At 38.9% G+C, this 18,235-nt stretch overlaps 2 protein-coding genes across 16 annotated transcripts in view; both read left to right on the top strand.

The window, feature by feature from the left end:
• LOC127362763 (NACHT, LRR and PYD domains-containing protein 12-like) overlaps positions 1 to 659 on the top strand; it is a 28,350-nt gene extending 27,691 nt beyond the window's left edge. For all 15 annotated transcript variants that reach the window (XM_051398912.1, XM_051398913.1, XM_051398909.1 and 12 more), the window contains one exon: positions 98 to 659. In XM_051398912.1, the coding sequence (XP_051254872.1) occupies positions 98 to 107 (10 nt within the window). In that variant the 3' untranslated portion in view covers positions 108 to 659. The remainder of the gene's footprint in view (positions 1 to 97) is intronic.
• LOC127362766 (uncharacterized) overlaps positions 1 to 18,235 on the top strand; it is a 143,288-nt gene that overhangs the window by 20,125 nt on the left and 104,928 nt on the right. The window lies entirely within an intron of this gene.

Genomic DNA, 18,235 nt, shown 5'->3' with positions numbered 1-18,235 from the left:
GTTCAGATCCTGCTGCTCTTTATACTGGATGTGCTGATGGAGGGAGTCTTTGTAAACACTGATTTATCTCTGCTGTCCTGTCTCCTTCTCTCCTCAGATGTTTGTGATCTCAGTCAGACTGTGAGCGGTGAGGAAGGAGGTTGTGTTGGAGGATCCGCTGTGTCCTGATGATCCAGAGAGGTTGAAGCAGCAGCATCACTTCACACATAGAAGTGGTATTGGGTCTGTCCTAGGTTTCTGCCTTTTAACAGGCAGTTTTTCCTTGCCCCCGTCGCCAAGTGCTTGCTCATGGTGGTACTGTTGGGTCTCTGTAATTAATCTTTTAAAGAGTTCGGTCTAGACCTGCTCTATTTGAAAAGTGTCCTGAGATAACTTCTGTTATGAATTGGCGATATACAAATAAAATTGAATTATTGCAGTGCGTGATACTGCCTCACTATAATGTCATGTCATATAAAAAAATACAAAATGTCTGACAGGAAATGTACTTTTAGTCTTTGTCAGCGTGCACATGTTTATTGAGAATGGGATGTCTACATGGCTGTGAGTCAGTGTGTTTGTATTGTAATACCTATACTGAACATCTTTAATCTTGCCCTTGATAAACACCCCCAATATTAAAATAAGATAAAAATAAATAAAACTATTTTGAAACGTAATGTATTATTTTCCTGGCAGAAATTGGGCTTCCATACAAGGTCTGGAAGAAAAGACAACATGTTGTTAAATGTTAGACTTTAAACTGTCCTGTTTTCTATAGCAACTGGCATTAATCAGTATTCCCAAAATACCCCCCCATCTGATGACATCATGATGACATCATCACTGTCTCTGTCACTGTAACCCATATTAGATGTTAAATGGGCTGCGATGGCTGTGAGTTTCACTGCATGCAAGGAAAACAAACATTTAGCAGGCTTAAGGACAGTTTACACCTCTGTGTTCTGAGACTTCATGCCAGACTTCATTTAAAAATCGTCCACTTTAAAACAACAGGAGTCCACAAGAGTTTAATATAAGATGTCAAACAAATGAGTGTAGTCTTACAGTTTATTCAGCTGATATAAAAGGAGACTTCGTGCCAGACTTCATATGAAAATCTTCCTCTTTCAGCCCGTTTCTACCAAAATACCAAGGCAGTCTTAAATACGACACATTTTCAATGGAGTTTGGCACAACTTTCTGTTCAACCTGCAGCATCTGAACCACTGCCCAATAAAGTCAGTGTAGAGCCAGAGTGTGTGGTGTATTATCAGGCTTCATCCAGCGGGGGGCGCTGCAGGACACAGAGTGATGATGATTACATCTATCCGTCTGTCTGTCTATCTATGGTTAGAAGCTGTTGAAAAGGTAAGTAAGTGAAAGTTGAGGTTAATATTTATGAATTATTAATGTTTTTGTACATTATTTTACTGCTTTATTTTATCATGGTGACAGCTGATGCAGTTCAATTGGCTGGTCTCCTGATTGGCCATCGTCATCTCTCCGTGTCACCATTGTTAATCACTGCTGAAAAACAACAAAACAACAACTTTATTGTTCATTCAGAACTCCCTTTAGAATTTACCAAATTCTAAATGTAATCAAATTCTAATTGGTGGCAATGGGAGCCATGTTTGTGAAACAACACAATAAACCGATATATAATTAAAACACTAACAGTTTGGTGACTCAGGTTTATGCCGAAGTGGAGAATGTACTCTTAGTAACTAGACAATGTCTCCAGTCTGTCTTTATAGAATGCAAACCGTGGCCAAATAGCAAAAAAGTCTTAAATAGGATAGTTTGTCAATGGAGTTTGGCACAAGTTTTCCTCCAAGGAGTGTATGTTACTTAACCTCAGTGAGCTGATCAGTTTACACCACCTGCTCTTTCTTAAAACAACAAAAGTGACATGTATGGGCCGTCGTTGTAAATCCAACTCAGTGTGCACATTGAAGCTGGGACAGGAGGAGTTACTGGTTACTGCGTTTCTGAATGGGGGGGTCATGTGCTCAGTAGTTTGGGGGTTGTTGTAAATGCTTCAGAATATCAGAAATGTGTCAGGTAGTGAATGCCTGAGGGCAGAGAGTCCTTTATCACCTTTATCAGCTGTTAAATCCATCAATCTGCTCTTTGTTACTGCCAGACCTCATAAGGAAATCTTCCTATTTAAGGCTCTCTGGATTGTAGGGACGGATTCAGAAGAGGCAGCTCGTGATAGAAATGGTAAATCCGGCTGATATAAAACCCACCGGAGCCGATCAGTATGTTAGTAAAAGTGTCAGCAAAAGGCTTTTGAGACCAAAATGAACAAACATAAACAGAAGTAGACCTGTGAGCAGGTATTAACGGGATCCGAGCTCCCTGGCGTCCTGCGGAGGTCGAGTGGAACCCGCAGTAGGGCTGTGTATTGGCAAGAATCTGGTGATACGACACAGGAGGTACGATCCAATATATTGTGATATATTGCAATTTAATAGAATAAAAACCCAATATATTGTGAAACAGTTAGAGTATAACAAACGCCATGTGCATTAACGTTTTTGGGGTTTAACCACAGAAATTCATACAGTGTCTTTGAGAATCGTTACAATAATGAAACAGAATTTGAGCTTTTTCTTACTCATTGTGACTTTGACAAAATATATTCAAACAACAAGTTTTGAACAGCCTTTCTGTTAATGCATCTCCTGTTCCAACACATATTGTTCCTGTAGATAAACGGCTTATTTACTCACCAAGATCAGATCAATCAGAATAAGAGTATGCAGCTTTCCCTCCGGTTCTCATTGTTTTCCCGCCCTGTTTAGGTTCACCTGTGTTTCCTTGGTTTATCAGTTCTTTGTGTATTTAGTCTTTTTCAGTTGTCAGTTCATTTTGTCCCATGATGCTTTGCTCTTGGTTTTGTCCCTGGTTGTTTTTCTCCTGTGTTGCATTATGGGATGTTTTGGCTTTTGCTTTGGACTAGTATATGTTTCCTGCCTGAATATCTGTAAGTTATCTTCATGCAATCACCAAAGTCTTCCTGTTGCCTGTGCTGTCTTGCATATGGATCCAATCCTGAGTCATGACAAAGGCATTGTAACTGCAGCCTTCAGTCAGTTTGATCTTGGATCTATAATATTCTCTAAACTATTGCTTATATAGCGGGTTAATTAAAGAGTATAGTACAGTATAGTAGAGCCAATCTCCCTCTGAAAACTGAACAAATCACCTACTGAGTATGGCAACACCACTTGGACAAACCCCACACAGAACTGCAGTACCACATAATACTGAACTGGTAGTAATAGTAATGATAATTAGGATTATATTTGCTGATGATGATTTTGGACAGCAGAGTCAGTCAGTTTCATCTTTGTCTGTTGGGATTAGCCTAGCTTAGCACAAAGACTGGAAGTAGGGGGAAACTGCTAGCCATCAAAAAGAAAAGCTCTTCCTAACTCTTCCGGTCCTCTCAGCTCATCTTCATACCTCTCTGCATTATTGATGAAGATGAAGGGCAGATTCCTGCTCTGTTAATAATACATACAGATGTTGACTTTAGTGAAGATGCTCTAACTGCTGAAACAGGATACCCCTGTACAGAAATACTGCAAAGTGCAGAAAGGCTTCCCCTCAGACAAGAGGTCATCAACAGTGTCGGAGAGTTTCAGCATCTTTATCTTTCATTTCATTTTTTACCCTGAAATCATCTTCAGTACAACGCTGTGGTGCTTTCACATGCAGTATTTTTCCACTGTGGTATTGTCACTTTCACTTCAGTAAAGATCTGAGTGCTTCTTCCACCACTGACAATATAACACATGTAGAGACTCCAGCTGGGGGTTAAATCAGAAATGGGTTAGAAACTTTGAAAATGCTCGTTTTGAGGAACTGCTGTTTGTAATCAAGATATCTTTAAAGTGGGATCACAGTGTGGAGTTGATCCATCAAACAGTCCTCAGACTCTGAGGATCATTTGTACATTTTTTTTCTCTCTCTAACGTGGTTTTTGAATCCTGTGATGTTGTTTCTGTGATTCTGCTGAGCTGTGAATGTGATGAAAGCCAGCTGAGTCGCTCTCATTTTATCTGCAGGAAGAAGTAACCTGGCTGTGTGCTGGATGAATACAGAATGAACATCAGCAGCTCCAGAAGGGATTTCACTTCACATCAGTTTGTACTAGAGCTCAGTTTCATGTTGGAGCAAAGCGCAGTATCACTGCAGTGTGTTTAAAGAGACAACCTCACACACGTGAGAGAGAGTTAAATAAAAGCTTTGTAATACTCAGAGAGTATTAGTATCACACTGATCCTGCAGCATTAAAGGAACATTTCACCAATTCAGATTCAAATTCTACTGTTTTTTCATTGATGTCAGTTTCATGTTCATTTATGTTAGTGCTACTGAGTGGAGAACCCACAAGCCTTGAAGAAAAAGATCTCACAGGCTGCAAGGTAACATCTCCAACTATACAAACATAACTCATGTATTTAATAGCACCATGTGGTCTGTTATTAAGTGTTTCAAATTCCCAAAATGTAAATATCTAAGTAAATCCTGCTAATTGTGACAAAGGGTTGTCTCACTGTAACCTATGGTCTATTCAAAAGTCCCTCGCCCTATTTTTTTTCAAAATATGCAAAATCAACTAACATCTATATCTCCCAAGTTTTCACTCAAATTCTACTAAAATCCACACAAACATTCTTTTGATAGTAGATATAACAAGTTTTGAACGGCATTAAGATTGGCCAAATATCGGTCCACAATGACCATAAATGTTTTACTGTAATCAGATGAAGCCAGTATTTCTGATATAGGCCACGCCCATTCACACTTTAAAAACATTCTGCCATTTCAGATTTTTTTTTTAGACATTTTTTTTGCTTCTTTTGGCACAAATGTATCTAATCTTTACCAAAATCAGTACAAAGCATGTTTAGATGAAGCTGGACAGGACTTATAGGTTTGGGTTTGGTATCTGTTATTGTTTGTCTGCATTTGGTTACTAAACTTTTGAAGATGTGGCCTGATGGCCATAATTCTTCAATGCTGAACTGGATTTCAGTAACAATGATTATATTGAACTCAAGTCCAGTTATTTCTTTTATTATTTTATTGTTTCTATTCAGGAAGGAAGAATCAATTGGTTTCAGACAGTTTGAGCTCTTTAATCCATTTCTCTGCTTTGAAACCTCCAAAGTGACTCAACAACGTCTTTCATTCTCTTTTGTCTCCTTTAGTCAGTGTGAGTCAGAGAGGAGGAGGCGCGCGGGAGATTTATTACAAACAAAGAGAACAACAATGAGACTTTAGTGGCTTCATCACTGAGGAGGAGGAGGAGATAACAGGAAGGAGAATGAAGACATTATGGGAGAGGATGCAGATGAGATAATGATGACTGGAGGAGAAAATGAAAACAAAGTAGGAAGAGGAGCAGAAGGAGACAACATAAAAAGAGGATTCAGAGATGGAGAGAAAGAGGTGATGGTGGTCCAGAGAAGGAAGGGAGAAACATTTAGATGGAGGAGTTCAAGAAAATGTCCAAATAAAAGAGAACGAGCACGAACATACAAGATATTTCAACATGGAGGAGGAGTAAGAGGAGACGATATTTACAGAAGAGAAGTAGATAACATGTAGGAGGAGGAGGTGAAACAGGAGGAGAAAGCAAGACATCCTGAAGACAGAGGAAGCAGTTGATAAAATGACCAAATGGAGGAGGAGGAGCGGTGAGAGGAGGAGAAAAGGATGAAACCAAATGGAGGAGGAGGAGCGGTGAGAGGAGGAGAAAAGGATGAAACCAAATGGAGGAGGAGGAGCGGTGAGAGGAGGAGAAAAGGATGAAACCAAATGGAGGAGGAGGAGCGGTGAGAGGAGGAGAAAAGGATGAAATGCAGGAGGGGGACGTTGAATAGGAGGAGAAAACAACAACATGAAGGAGAAGGCAGGAAGAGAAAACAACAATATGAAGAAGAAGCAGTTTGAGAAAATCACTAATCGAGAGGAGGAAGAACAAGATACAAGATAGTTGAACATGGAGGAGGAGTAAGGGTGGGAGGAGAAAAAAAGAGAAGCGAGGGTTGTTCCTCCTGAAAGAGCTGGTCGGACATTTTGTTTTGTCCTGATTGTAATCTGTTGTCTCAGGACTCGTCTGCTGATTAACTCTTTGGTTAATTAGCTCCCGGCAGGAAACTGCAAACAAAGCTGCTGGCGGCTGAATCCTCTCACAGTTTCATTCATCTTTGATTTTCTGCAGCGTTGAGCAAACTCGCTGTTTGTGAAGATTATATACAGCCGGCAGTTTCCTCCAAACCAATCCCATTAGACAGAGACCAACATCAAACTGTGAGGATAATTCTCACAAAACAGCTAATCTTTGTAGCAGCATTACTGTCTGTCTTCTGTGTGTCACTGTAATGTGAGCTAATAACACGAAAGAAAACTTTGAAACAACAAGTTAGCTTGTTTAATAGCTAGCTTGTGTAAGTGAGTAGCCTAATGCTACCAATGCTAACTCAATGATAACTCCCACCTAACTGACCCTTCCTAAGTCCTGCTCCTAATACTGCACCTGCATATCACAATATGTGCAGACAGGAATTGAGCCACAGATAGATAATTGTGTGTTTAGTGATTATTGAAATGTTTAATTGATACTTAATTGATACACATATTTTATGATTAATGAGAAATACCTATTCTTTTTATTTGACTGCACATAAACATTAATTGTGACAATATATACATTTATAGTATTTTATTTATTGTTTTGAAGTGAATATTATGCATTTGTATATTTTCGAACAATTTATACAGTGGGAGCAATAATTATTTGATCCCTTGCTGATTTTGTAGGTTTGCCCACTTACAAAGAATGGAATTGTGTATCATTTTAATCAGAGGTACATTTTAACATTGAGAGACAGAATATCACAAAAAACCCAGAATCACAACATCATATACATTTTATAAATGTATTATCATATTTTCTCATGAAATAAGTATTTGATCCCCTACCAACCAGCAATTATTGCTCCCACAGACCAGTTAGTTTTCCATTAAGAAGCACTGCTAATCGCAACTCATTACCCAAAACATCTGTGTCAACTTGTTACATCATTATGTAGCTGTATAAAAGACACCTGTCCACACAATCAATCACATTCCAACAGTAGATTCCAAAAAGAGAGCTATTTGGCATCAACTCGACTCGCCGTGTTTGGAGGAAGAGAAATGCTGAGTACAACCCCAAGAACACCATCCCCACTGTGAAGCATGGAGGTGGAAACCTTATGCTTTGGGGGGTTTTTCTCAGCTAAGGGGACAGGATGACTTCACCGTGTCGAGGGGAGGATGAATGGGGCCATGTACTGACAAATGTTGGGCAACAATGTCCTTCCCTCAGTGAGAGCAATGACCCAAAACATATGGCCAAAGCAACAAAGGAGTGGCTCAAAAAGAAGCATATTAGGGTCCTGGAGTGGCCTAGCCAGTCTCCAGACCTAAGTCCCATAGAAAATCTGTGAAGAAAGCTGAAGCTTCGAGTTGCCAAGCGACAGCCTCGGAACCTTAAGGATTTGGAGAGGATCTGCAAAGAGGAGTGAACCAAAATCCCTCCCAAGACCTGTGCAAACCTGGTGAAAAACTACAACAAACGTCTGACCTCTGTGCTTACCAACAAAGGTTTCTCTACCAAGTATTAAGTCCTATAATTCCATGGATCAAATACTTATTTCATGAGAAAATATGATAATAAATATATAACATTTTTACAATGTTGTTATTCTGGATTTCTTTGTGATATTCTGTCTCAATGTTAAAATGTACCTCTGATTAAAGTTATATACAATTCCATTCTTTGTAAGTGGGCAAACCTACAAAATCAGCAAAGGATCAAATAATTATTGCTCCACTGTACAACTTCATTTGTATAAATCTGTGGAACATGTTGGTTGTTTATTTTCCAAAGAAATAAGTTTGAATCATATTGTTCCCTTGCATTGAACATGCCATTTTTGGTGACTGTAGCAACCACTAAATTTAAACTCCTGCCCTACACCCATTACTACTTACACACTGGGCAGTGGGTTACAGTAGATTTTCTGTCTATGTGCAGAAGTTTTGTCCTTTCTGCCATAGCTTTACTCAACAAAGCTCCCTGGTAGCCATTATGTGTAAATACCTGAATGTATGTACAAATGTGCTGTGTTTAGTGTTAATGTTGTGTGTATACATATGGGATTATGTACAGACTGTGGCAACAAAGTTCCTGGAAAGGACAATACTGTCCTGTGTGTCTAAATAGGGCCAGGGTTGAGTTTTGCATCCACCGTAGCGACAAAGCGCCACAGGTCGGAGTCGATACCATGGCAGCTGCAGCAATGACTCAGGCCTGGTACATGGGGCACCGGCTCAACCAGGTGACCCCCAAAAAGTGCTTTAATTTTAAGGCATAATTAAATGACTTAATTCTTGTAGGTATTTGAGTTTACTAATATGCCTGTACTGTTGTCGGACTGCTGTTCTTGTTTACATTTAAAAACAATAAAAAGTTGTTCACAAAAAAAATAGAATGAAACACTTTTAGCAACTGACTTGATGTTTGCAGTCAGCAGCAACGGTTGCCTGGAGAGTTGACCAACCTACCAGCTAAAACAATGAGTGCAGTTTGTGTTTTAAGATGCTGACGGTTGATTCTGACGTTTCTTTTTTCACTCCGCCTCCTCTTTCATGTGTCCCTCAGGGCCGTAAACAAACCAAACTCGGCACAGTGCTGATCTTTGCTGCTCTCAGCCCGCGGTCCGCCGCCAGCTGACACTGAGCTTCACCATGGAAACAGTAAAACACAGAGCAGAGCGGCGGTTCAGCGTCGACTCGGGGGAGACAGAGCACTGTAACGATCTGTGACAACAGCAAAACTGTGGAGGAAGGAGTTTTGAGATTCAGCCTTTGGTGTTTTACTGTGTGACTGGTTGCAGACAGGACAGAGACACACATCGAGGTCTGTCTCTAGATACTGCAGCTCAAAGCTTTGTGTTCTCTTCTCCATTTTAGGTTAATCTGTTGATTGTTTAATTATTATTTATTCTTCATTTGTCAGTTAATTGTCACAAAGTAAAAGATGCCCCTTACAACTTCAATCAAAGGTGACGTCTTCAAATGTCTTTTTTGTTTAACCAAAAGTCCAAAATCCAATTCAGTTAATCAAATTATTTATGGATGCTGTTTTACTCCCAACACTTCCATATTGTTCTCTAAAGTTTCTTATTGTGTCTCCCTACACTCCTCCTGTTCCTCTCTTCATCTACACGTCTTCCTGTCTTTCTGGGGTCGAGGTGTCCGTCGCGGCGTCTCCTGTAAAAGCAGAGAGCATCCGTTCAGCTCTGACTAATTGCTTCGGCCTCTTCAGAGACCATTACGCAGCCCGTATGGTCCGTCAGAGGGCTGAGCTCCATTATTCTGTTAATGTTCAGAGGTTAACAGCCTCTGCAGGAACGCACACGCTCTTCAGCTCCTTCTGCCAAACAAGCTCCTCCATTAACAAGCTCCTGGGAGACTTTGAGTTCTTTTTGTTCACAGCTGATCGAAGCTTCAGACTGTCTGTGGGATCTTTTCTTATCCCTCGTCCGGATGGCCTTTCGCCTCTCCCTGAAGACTTTATACCACAGAGCAGAATTTTTAATCTGGGATGACTCTTTAAAATCAGATCTGTCTGTGAAACTTCTGCCCAAAAAATGGAGGAATCCAGGGAGGAGGTGGGCTGGATGGATGTCTCCAACGAACACAGGACTCAGGAGACCAGTGTGAAACCAGAAGTCAACTATTCCTTTGCCATAACCTAATTTATGACCTTTTCCTAAACCTAACCATGTCATTTCTGTGGCTAATCCTTTAACCACGAAAACTTTCTTTTGAAAGTGTAACTGGATATTACATATTGAAGATGTAGACTGACCAGAACAGCGAAGGAGTTGGGAATCATTTAGGGACTGAAGATTTGGAAAACAGAACCCAAATGGAGACAGACCCTTTCCTGTGTGTTTGTTTGCAGCAGTGCTGTAGTACTCGAATCCAGTCTCAGGCCTAAAAACATCTTTTCCATTGACTTGTACTCATTGGTATTTGCACTCAGACTAGGCCAATGATCTCGCCAAATATTGTAGGTGGTCTCAACAAAGTCCAGCAAGTAACGTCCTCCATCAGAACAAAACCACTGCTGAAGGACGCTTGTACGGAAACAGAACCCATGATTTATGGGGTAAGTAAGTATAGCTCAAAATCAAGAGCTTTTTCTGCATAAAAAAATAAGTTTGTTATGTGTATACATTATAATGAGTTTATAACTTAATTTAATAAGTTGGTCTAAATGAAAATAAATAAAATAGTCTTAACTCAATAATACATGAATTTTCAACAGATATTTCTGCCTTAACTTAACATAGAGGTTCACAGAGATTCAGTTAGCACAACTTAAAAGGTACAAGGCTGATCTGCTCGGACATGTTTGGCGCGAACAGACCATGCAGCATGCCTGTTGGAAGCATAAGGTTGGAAGACACGACTGAGCAGAGCACAGAGTTAGAGAAACGCGGTTTGCAAACTTTACGGCTTGGTGAGTACAATTTTGACTCGTTTTATTCACAACAGCTTATAACTGCATCAGCAGACAGTACAAGAAACCGTTTTACACAACACGAGATGCTTTTTCTCGGTCAGCAGTGGTAATGTGTAAGCTAGCAGTAATGGTAATAATTCGGTCTGACATTAGTGTTTGTTAAGTTTTGTTTTATGGTGGCAGGTTTTAATTGGCACTGGTTTTCAGTAGTTTAACTTTGTTTCTTTCAAATTTATTTAAAATTTGTAGTAGTGTTGAAGGTTTGAGCAGCAATAGCTTCATGGCTAGGCCGTTGTAGGTGACTGAGCCCACATTCAGTTTGTTAGTCAACCATTGGAGCAGCAAGTGCAGTCTAAAAACCCCGTCGACATAAATGTGAATGTTTTTAGTAGATAACTGTGGTGCTGTGTAATGTGTTCTACAATTAAACAAAAAATAGCGGGGGTGTGTTTACATAAAAGAACTGTGTCTATGTGGAATTTTCCCACTACAAATCCTTAAAACATTTATATTGATTCTGACCTACCAGGATGGTGACGGGCATATTACGGGCGAACTGATGAAGATTGTCACAACACGAGGTGGCATACCTGCAGCCCGTGCAAAGATCGTCCTGGAGGGAACAGAGGTCCTAACGGATGTGGATATTCCCAGAGTCTGTGCCTTGATAATGGGGCTGATATACGCACTCAACCTCAGCTACCCAAAAGAACTGAAAAATACTTTTGAAGTGTTTCAAAAGACATTCCTCGAGTTGGATGATCTGAAAGCAAGTCCTAAGGTAATGTTGCCAAAAAATAAACTGCTGTGCTAAAAAAAAATGTGAGGAGTTAAAGAGACATTTAAGCTGTCCTCAAATTAAAGAGGAAATGTTGCACTGTTATTTGCAATGTGTTGTTTACATACTGTATAGTAGGTGTACTGTTGAGTTTATTAACTACACCTAGTTCAAAGTAATCTACTTTTATACAAAAGAACTCAAATCAGTCTCAAGAGCATGACTGTAAAAATGTTCAATCTTTCTGAGAGTTTTACAGGGCTATTTTATGTTGTAAGTTTCCTAATTTATTTTATGAAGGCTACATTTTTGTGTACTATTAAAATGTCAATATACACTCAGTCCTGTAACTGTAAGTGAGATGCTGACTGGTGTTTGAATAAAAAGTTAGATCATAAAACTGGAATTTCAATGTGTGATTAATTCTGACTTAGATAAATAAGTTCTTGTACTAAAAAAAATTAAGGTAACAATTTGCATGGACATTTCTGAGTAGAATGAAAGGAAAAGCTATAAGTTAGAATAACTAAAAGAAGTAATTTTAACACAATTAAAATTAAGTTGGTTCAACTTAAATAAGCTTGTAGGGGACAAGGCAAATCATGTTGCTTGTACTAAAGTAATTGAGTTGGCCTAACTAGAGAAGTTTTGTGACATGTACTCAATACTAGCTAAGTTGAAATAACTTAAAAATATCCATGCAAATTGTTACATCAATTTTTTTACATTGAGCCAGCACATCATTTGTTAGAGTGCAAATAGTGAACACAATAACTGCAGAACGTTTGTGTAAAACAAGAGATTTGGATGATTTTTTAGCAGATTATTTCCTGAGAATATTGCTTGACCATTGTTCTATTCAATTCAATTCAATTCAATTTTATTTGTATAGCGCCAATTCATAACAGAAGTTATCTCAGGACACTTTTCAAATTAACCCTATTAACCCTTTAATTGTTTTAACTGCAACTTTTCTAATGCAGGATCCAAACTGAATATTTAAGTTTAGATCTTAAATATTAATCAAAACAACTGCTTTTTTTTTCTTTACAAAAAGGAACAAAACTTGTCCCCTTAAAATCTGGTTTTGTGACCTCCCCCTGAAGCTTTGGCAACCCCTAGTCGGGGTCCCGACCCCCAGATTGGTAACCACTGCAATAAAGGTATTCATGTGGACTGGTGAATATTGGCCCATTTCAGGCACTGGTTGTACATCGGTTCAAAACCTTTTTTCATATGCTTATAACAGACACAGTTCTCTCATTTGTTTAGTTTGATGATTCATACCTTTCTTTAAGCAGATATTTTCCATTTTGTATTAAAACTCAACAGTTCAAAAGTAACTACTCAAAGAATATTTTGTACTTTTACTTAAGTAGTTTTACTTGTAGTGGAGTAATATTTCACAACTGTAACAGTATTTCTACTTGAGTACAGATTTTTAGTACTCTTCCACCTCCAGAGATCAATCCAGTGTCATATGTTGAAATAGAGGGCCATTGACCAAGCTGCAGTCTTTGATAAGTTGTGAGTGAGAATTTTTTGGCATTTCACATGTAAGTATCATATTACATGAATTTATATCAACCCTGCCTCTTAGAAATAATACAACTAATGCTGAACAACAGATTTTGAAGGAAATGAAATGAATGCATAAGAATGAGCCTCACTGAGCTGAAGAGGATGAGATTGATTATATTATTAGAACTAAATATTATAACTGAGTGAAACTACGTGGAGATTATTTACATGCTGCAGGATTCCCAGAGTGACTGGAAGATAAATGTGAGCACAACAGCGATAGAGGAAGTGTAGCTGGGTACTCTCTTTAGTAATTGTATTGATTAAAGTTTGGTGCCTCCCAGCTGTTTGAGCAGACTCCCAGATGGAGCAGCGCTGTGGGGAAACTTGCGGTTATTAATGTGATTCTTCAGCATATGGACGGATGAACTGAAGTTCCAAGCGGAGGAGGAGGAGGAGGAGGAAGAGGAGGCTGTTTGGTATTCTGCTGCTCTTAGAGAGACTCTGTGCAGTCCTGCAGGAAGATTGACAGCTCAGAGTTAATATACAAAATTTACCAGATGCCACAAACCAAAACAATGGATGCTACTCACCAAACCCGCCTCTGTTAGTCTTTCCAACAATCACCAACTCTGGTTTGGTAGGAATAAATCTACAGACAAATGCTCCTGTTAAAGTACATCCACTAAAAGTTGTTTTTGCCAGTGAGGAGCTCAGATTGTTATTCTATAGACCTTTAGTTTAACCACAAACTGCCCTAATATCACTATCACTTCAGATCATTGTAACTTTATTCAGGGTGGACAGAAACAGAATAAAACTCATTGTCTCTGTTAGTGTTTCCAACAAAGAATCCTTAATCCTTAATTCACCGACGTAGATGACAAAACAGCAGTTTCAGTCGGAGCAGACCGGCTATGGAAACAAACCACAGAGAGTAAAGCTAATATGGACTGTGTCTGTGTTTGAGTCCAGATTAGTCCTTAATTTAAAATGTCCAGTGTGTATCTCCGGTGAATCTATGGTGACAATGAAACTCGCCCCCCAAAAAAGCCGATCTAGTAATCAAGTCATTGCTTTGCAAATCTCAAGTCTCAAGTTCAGCAAATGTAATGTCAACAACAACAGAATGAAAGAAACTAAATTATCTTTGGTATGATTTTTCCTATATTCATTTGATTATACACTATGAATATTATATTTATGACAATAGATCCTCCTCAATGTTACACACTGGAGCTATACAAATGTCTCTGAAACCATTTTACTAACTGTATCTAGACTCACTCAAATTTATTTTCCAATCATCTAGTTGTAGTCAATATTCTGGTTTGGTCCAGTATTAAACCTGGTTCCTGTTGGACTGCAGCAGTTTCACCTGTTCAGTCTGATGGAGTTAAAGTGGGTGGAAATCCTTGTGTTTCAGTGCAGTTTAGCGAGCTGATTTCCTGTTAAACCCCCCCTCAGACATCAGGCTGAAAATCCCATTAAAGTGCTGTAATGGTGCGTGGAGCCTCTGGATCTGCTCTCTGTGTGTAATTGATTGTACGCCATGAAAAGCTCGTCTGAATTCTGATTTCTCTGTGTGTCTCTTCCGTTTCATCTGTTTCACTCTCCGCTGCCTTTAATGAGAGAGCTGAGGTGATTTGCCTACGCTCGGCCAATCAGCAGCCGGGAACAGTAATGATGTCGTTAACGTTTGTTCCTATTCGATGACGCTGGATGATGAGAGGAAATTAGGAACTCATCCGGCCGTGTCTTTTTTTATTTTCATCTGCAGTCAAAGAGTGAAGCAGTACTTATAAAGAGGGAAAGACCTGATCCTAAATCTTAAAGTTAAGACTTAAAGCAGCGTCTGTGTAGCCCGGTGAAGGTTGATGATGTGACTACAGGTGTTCTCTCTGAGAGGAACTGCCCGCTGGAGAGCTCCGCCCAGAACTATCCCTCATACCGTTTTTTTTTTCTGTTTGCGTTCGTCCCGCCAATAGTAATGAATAAGCCAGCAGTAACAGGAAGAGGAAGCTGCTGTGTGTGTGTTGAAAGTCATGATTTTAATAATAGTAACATAGTTGGAAAACATTAATTTGGATTATGTAGTTGAGAGAGCGAGACGGAGGAGGGCTCAAAACATCTTTAAAATGTGGTTCTCTTTTCAACATGTATTAGCCTAGCACAAAGCATACCTGAGTACCGAGGCTCTCTCAACTGTTATTGGAGCACAGAGCAAAAAAGGGCGGGACTAAGGAAGGGTCAATTAGACGGGGTCGTAGCTGCCTGGGGTTCTCTGGAGGGGCGCCTGTGAGAAGACGGGACGCGGTGAGAGGTACCGGGTCTTGGGTAGGCTCACGCCGTAGAGAGTGAACCTGTGAGGAACGAGGTGCCGTTCAACTTGTGTTTTTGGAGGACAGGGTTAGCGCAGGGATACGAGGTTTTGTGTTGCGTATGTTCAGAATTTTAAATGTTGTGTAGATGAAACACTGTACGTCTCCTGACACAAGACACAGCTCCGAAAAATATTCTGGTAATAAAGTGAAACTAACCAATCAATTATTCATGTTTCTGGGTGGAAGTAAACTTTGATTTAACTGCTGGATGCAGACATTACTCTGAAAGTCACATTAAAGCTTCCAGCAATTATTGTGGGTCTCATCCTGCATCAGACCTGCTTACTGTGGAAAACACACAATCAGTCTGAGCCAGACGAGAGAAAGAGGAAGAGGAGGGTGATGAGTGTGTGTGTGTCTGTTTTATTTCAGAATTTCATAATTTCAGCTTTTAACATTTTACATAAATCGCCATTAAAGTCAAAGACTGAAAAATGAACAAACACAATAAAAACTGCTGCAGGTTCTGGAGCTGCTCGTTATGATGCTTCTGGGAAACACAAAAAGACTCTTAATCCTAAAAAAACTAAGATGGTTTCTTTTACGGTCATATTACCTGAAGATGCTTTGGTAAAACGAGGCCCTGGTCGGTTATAACGTGGTATGTTTCCTGTTTCTGTGGGAGAGCCAGAATTAAAACATTTAATTTAAATGTAGTTTCACGCTCACTGCACAGAGTCGGAGCCAACTGCGTATACAATTATGTTAACGTTAGATGAAGTCATTTTAACCCAGCTCTATCTGCGTCTGAAGCCATGTTAACCAATAACTAATTACTGTTGGACATCGGACTTTAAATGGAGGCGTGTTCAGTGTTGGTATCAGAGAGAAGAGACTTAATGAAGTCTGATTGTTCGGTCAACAAACAGTGAGAGAGAGGAAGTCTTCATCAGAGCAGACATCAATACGAAGAGCAGACAGATGGAACCTCTATGTATGTGAACATTGTCTATACGCAGAATCACAATCACAAATACTTTATTGATCCCCGGTTCAGTCACGAGACATTAAAGGTATAGAAATAATAACAAGAAGAATTTTAAGGATGTGTGTTTCTGTTACAATATAATAAAACAAAACATAAAACAAATAATATAAATAAAAAATAGGAAAAAAAGACAATATATACAAGATAGAAATATATATACAGTATGTATGCTGCAGTATAAGACAGGCAGAAGTGTAATGAATAAATAGTAATGAGAACTGATAATGTTGAGAGCTGAATCCTAACAGTTTTAGTGACAGAATAAACCAGTGTGAGAGAGTATTACACAATGTTCTATATCAACATTTAATATATTTCAATAATAACTTACGGTTTAATTACCATCAAAAACAGGAAGTCACAGTCATGTAGAAACATGGCGGACTCCGCCACCAGAAGAGGACTTTTGACAACTAACATGATGATTATGATGCTTCAGAGGTTTTTTTCCGTCTCTCTTGTTTACCGTGCCACCGGTAAGTCAGAATGGATTAACGTTATAGTTTAGTGTTGATAGTTTTAGTAAAATATATTGAACTGAAAGTGAAATATATTGAATTGTGGAGAATCTATAACTGATCTAATGATGTTCATTATGTACATACTGACAGAAGTTTAAACATTTATATTTGTGTAGGAGATTGAAACGACTTAAAACTCGCTCAAGCAGGCGACCTGGTGGGTTTTAAGAGTTTTTATACATCGAGATCATTTCTATAAAATCCAGACCAGGCCTCTATTGGAGACGAGAACGAGTAGCCACACCAGGCTTTTAAAAGAGACCTGCGTCTACTAGGAACCCTGCTTTTATTGGAAGCTTTACGGTATATATGTATATAAATATATATGTGTATATACTGTATATGTCTGTATGAACCTTTGTATCTGAAATCACTGACATGATGGATAATAACCTGTTGATTACAGTAGGTACAATTCTATTATTGTTATTATTGTTGTTGTTGTTGTTGTTTATTTATATTGATTTCCTCATTCTGTCATTTCCATCCATTGTTAGTGAATCATTAATGAGTGCTCTCTCTCTCTCTCTCTCTCTCTCTCTGTTCCCGCCTCACTCAGGAGTCCCGGGTAAAGAAAAAGAATCCCACACGTGCGCAGTGAAGGCCCCCCCCCCCCACAGGCTCCTCTGGTCTCGTGAGGGAGGTTGTTTTTTTTCCCACAGTCACGGTCAGAAACTAGCGGCTCGTGATGTTCCGCGCGGCAGATTCCGCTTCGTGTCAACGCGGCTGCAGTTAGTCCGGTTGAGACCGGAACACAGACCGCACACCCTTCACAATAAAAGCCTGCAACCTGGACAGTGGCGATAGAGTGGATGATGTAGTAACTCACTTGCCACTCACTGTTTGTGTACTTATGTTTCACAGGTAACATGATTAACACAATTACTATCCTTATTATTAGTATTATTATTGTTGTCATATAACATGGTTATTATTATTATTATTATTATTATTATTATTATTATTATTATTATTATTATATAGGCCTATATTATTATTATCCCACATTATTACATTTATTCATCTTTTCAAGTCAAATTCATAATGTCCTCTTTTGTATTCTTTGTTGGTCTTCTTGTATTTTATTCCTGTTTATCGCTGTTGAATCTGTACCATCATAATTCTTTAACTTTTGTTTTTGCACAATATAAAAAAAGTTATATGATAAAATCTTATCACATTTTTAGTTTTAACTCTTGCTGATGTGAGTCAAAACATGTTGATTGGGTATAAATAATAAATAAAACAATAAAACTGAAGTTGGAAAATACTTTTATATATACTATACTAAAATCACACAATTAAAAAAACAGCACAGACATTACATCAGGGGAGACTGGAGACGGTTGCAACACTTTTTAATAATTTTATTTGTATTAATAATAAGAATAATAATCTTGTGGGCCAGATTATATGATATTTTTGACTTTATGTCGTGGGCCACAGGGAGGGGGATAG

This window comes from Dicentrarchus labrax, unplaced genomic scaffold (assembly GCF_905237075.1).
Source record: "Dicentrarchus labrax unplaced genomic scaffold, dlabrax2021, whole genome shotgun sequence".
NCBI classification, from domain to species: Eukaryota; Metazoa; Chordata; class Actinopteri; family Moronidae; genus Dicentrarchus; species Dicentrarchus labrax.
The sequence above is the reverse complement of the archived record's forward strand: the minus strand, read 5'-3'. Positions and strand labels throughout refer to the sequence as shown.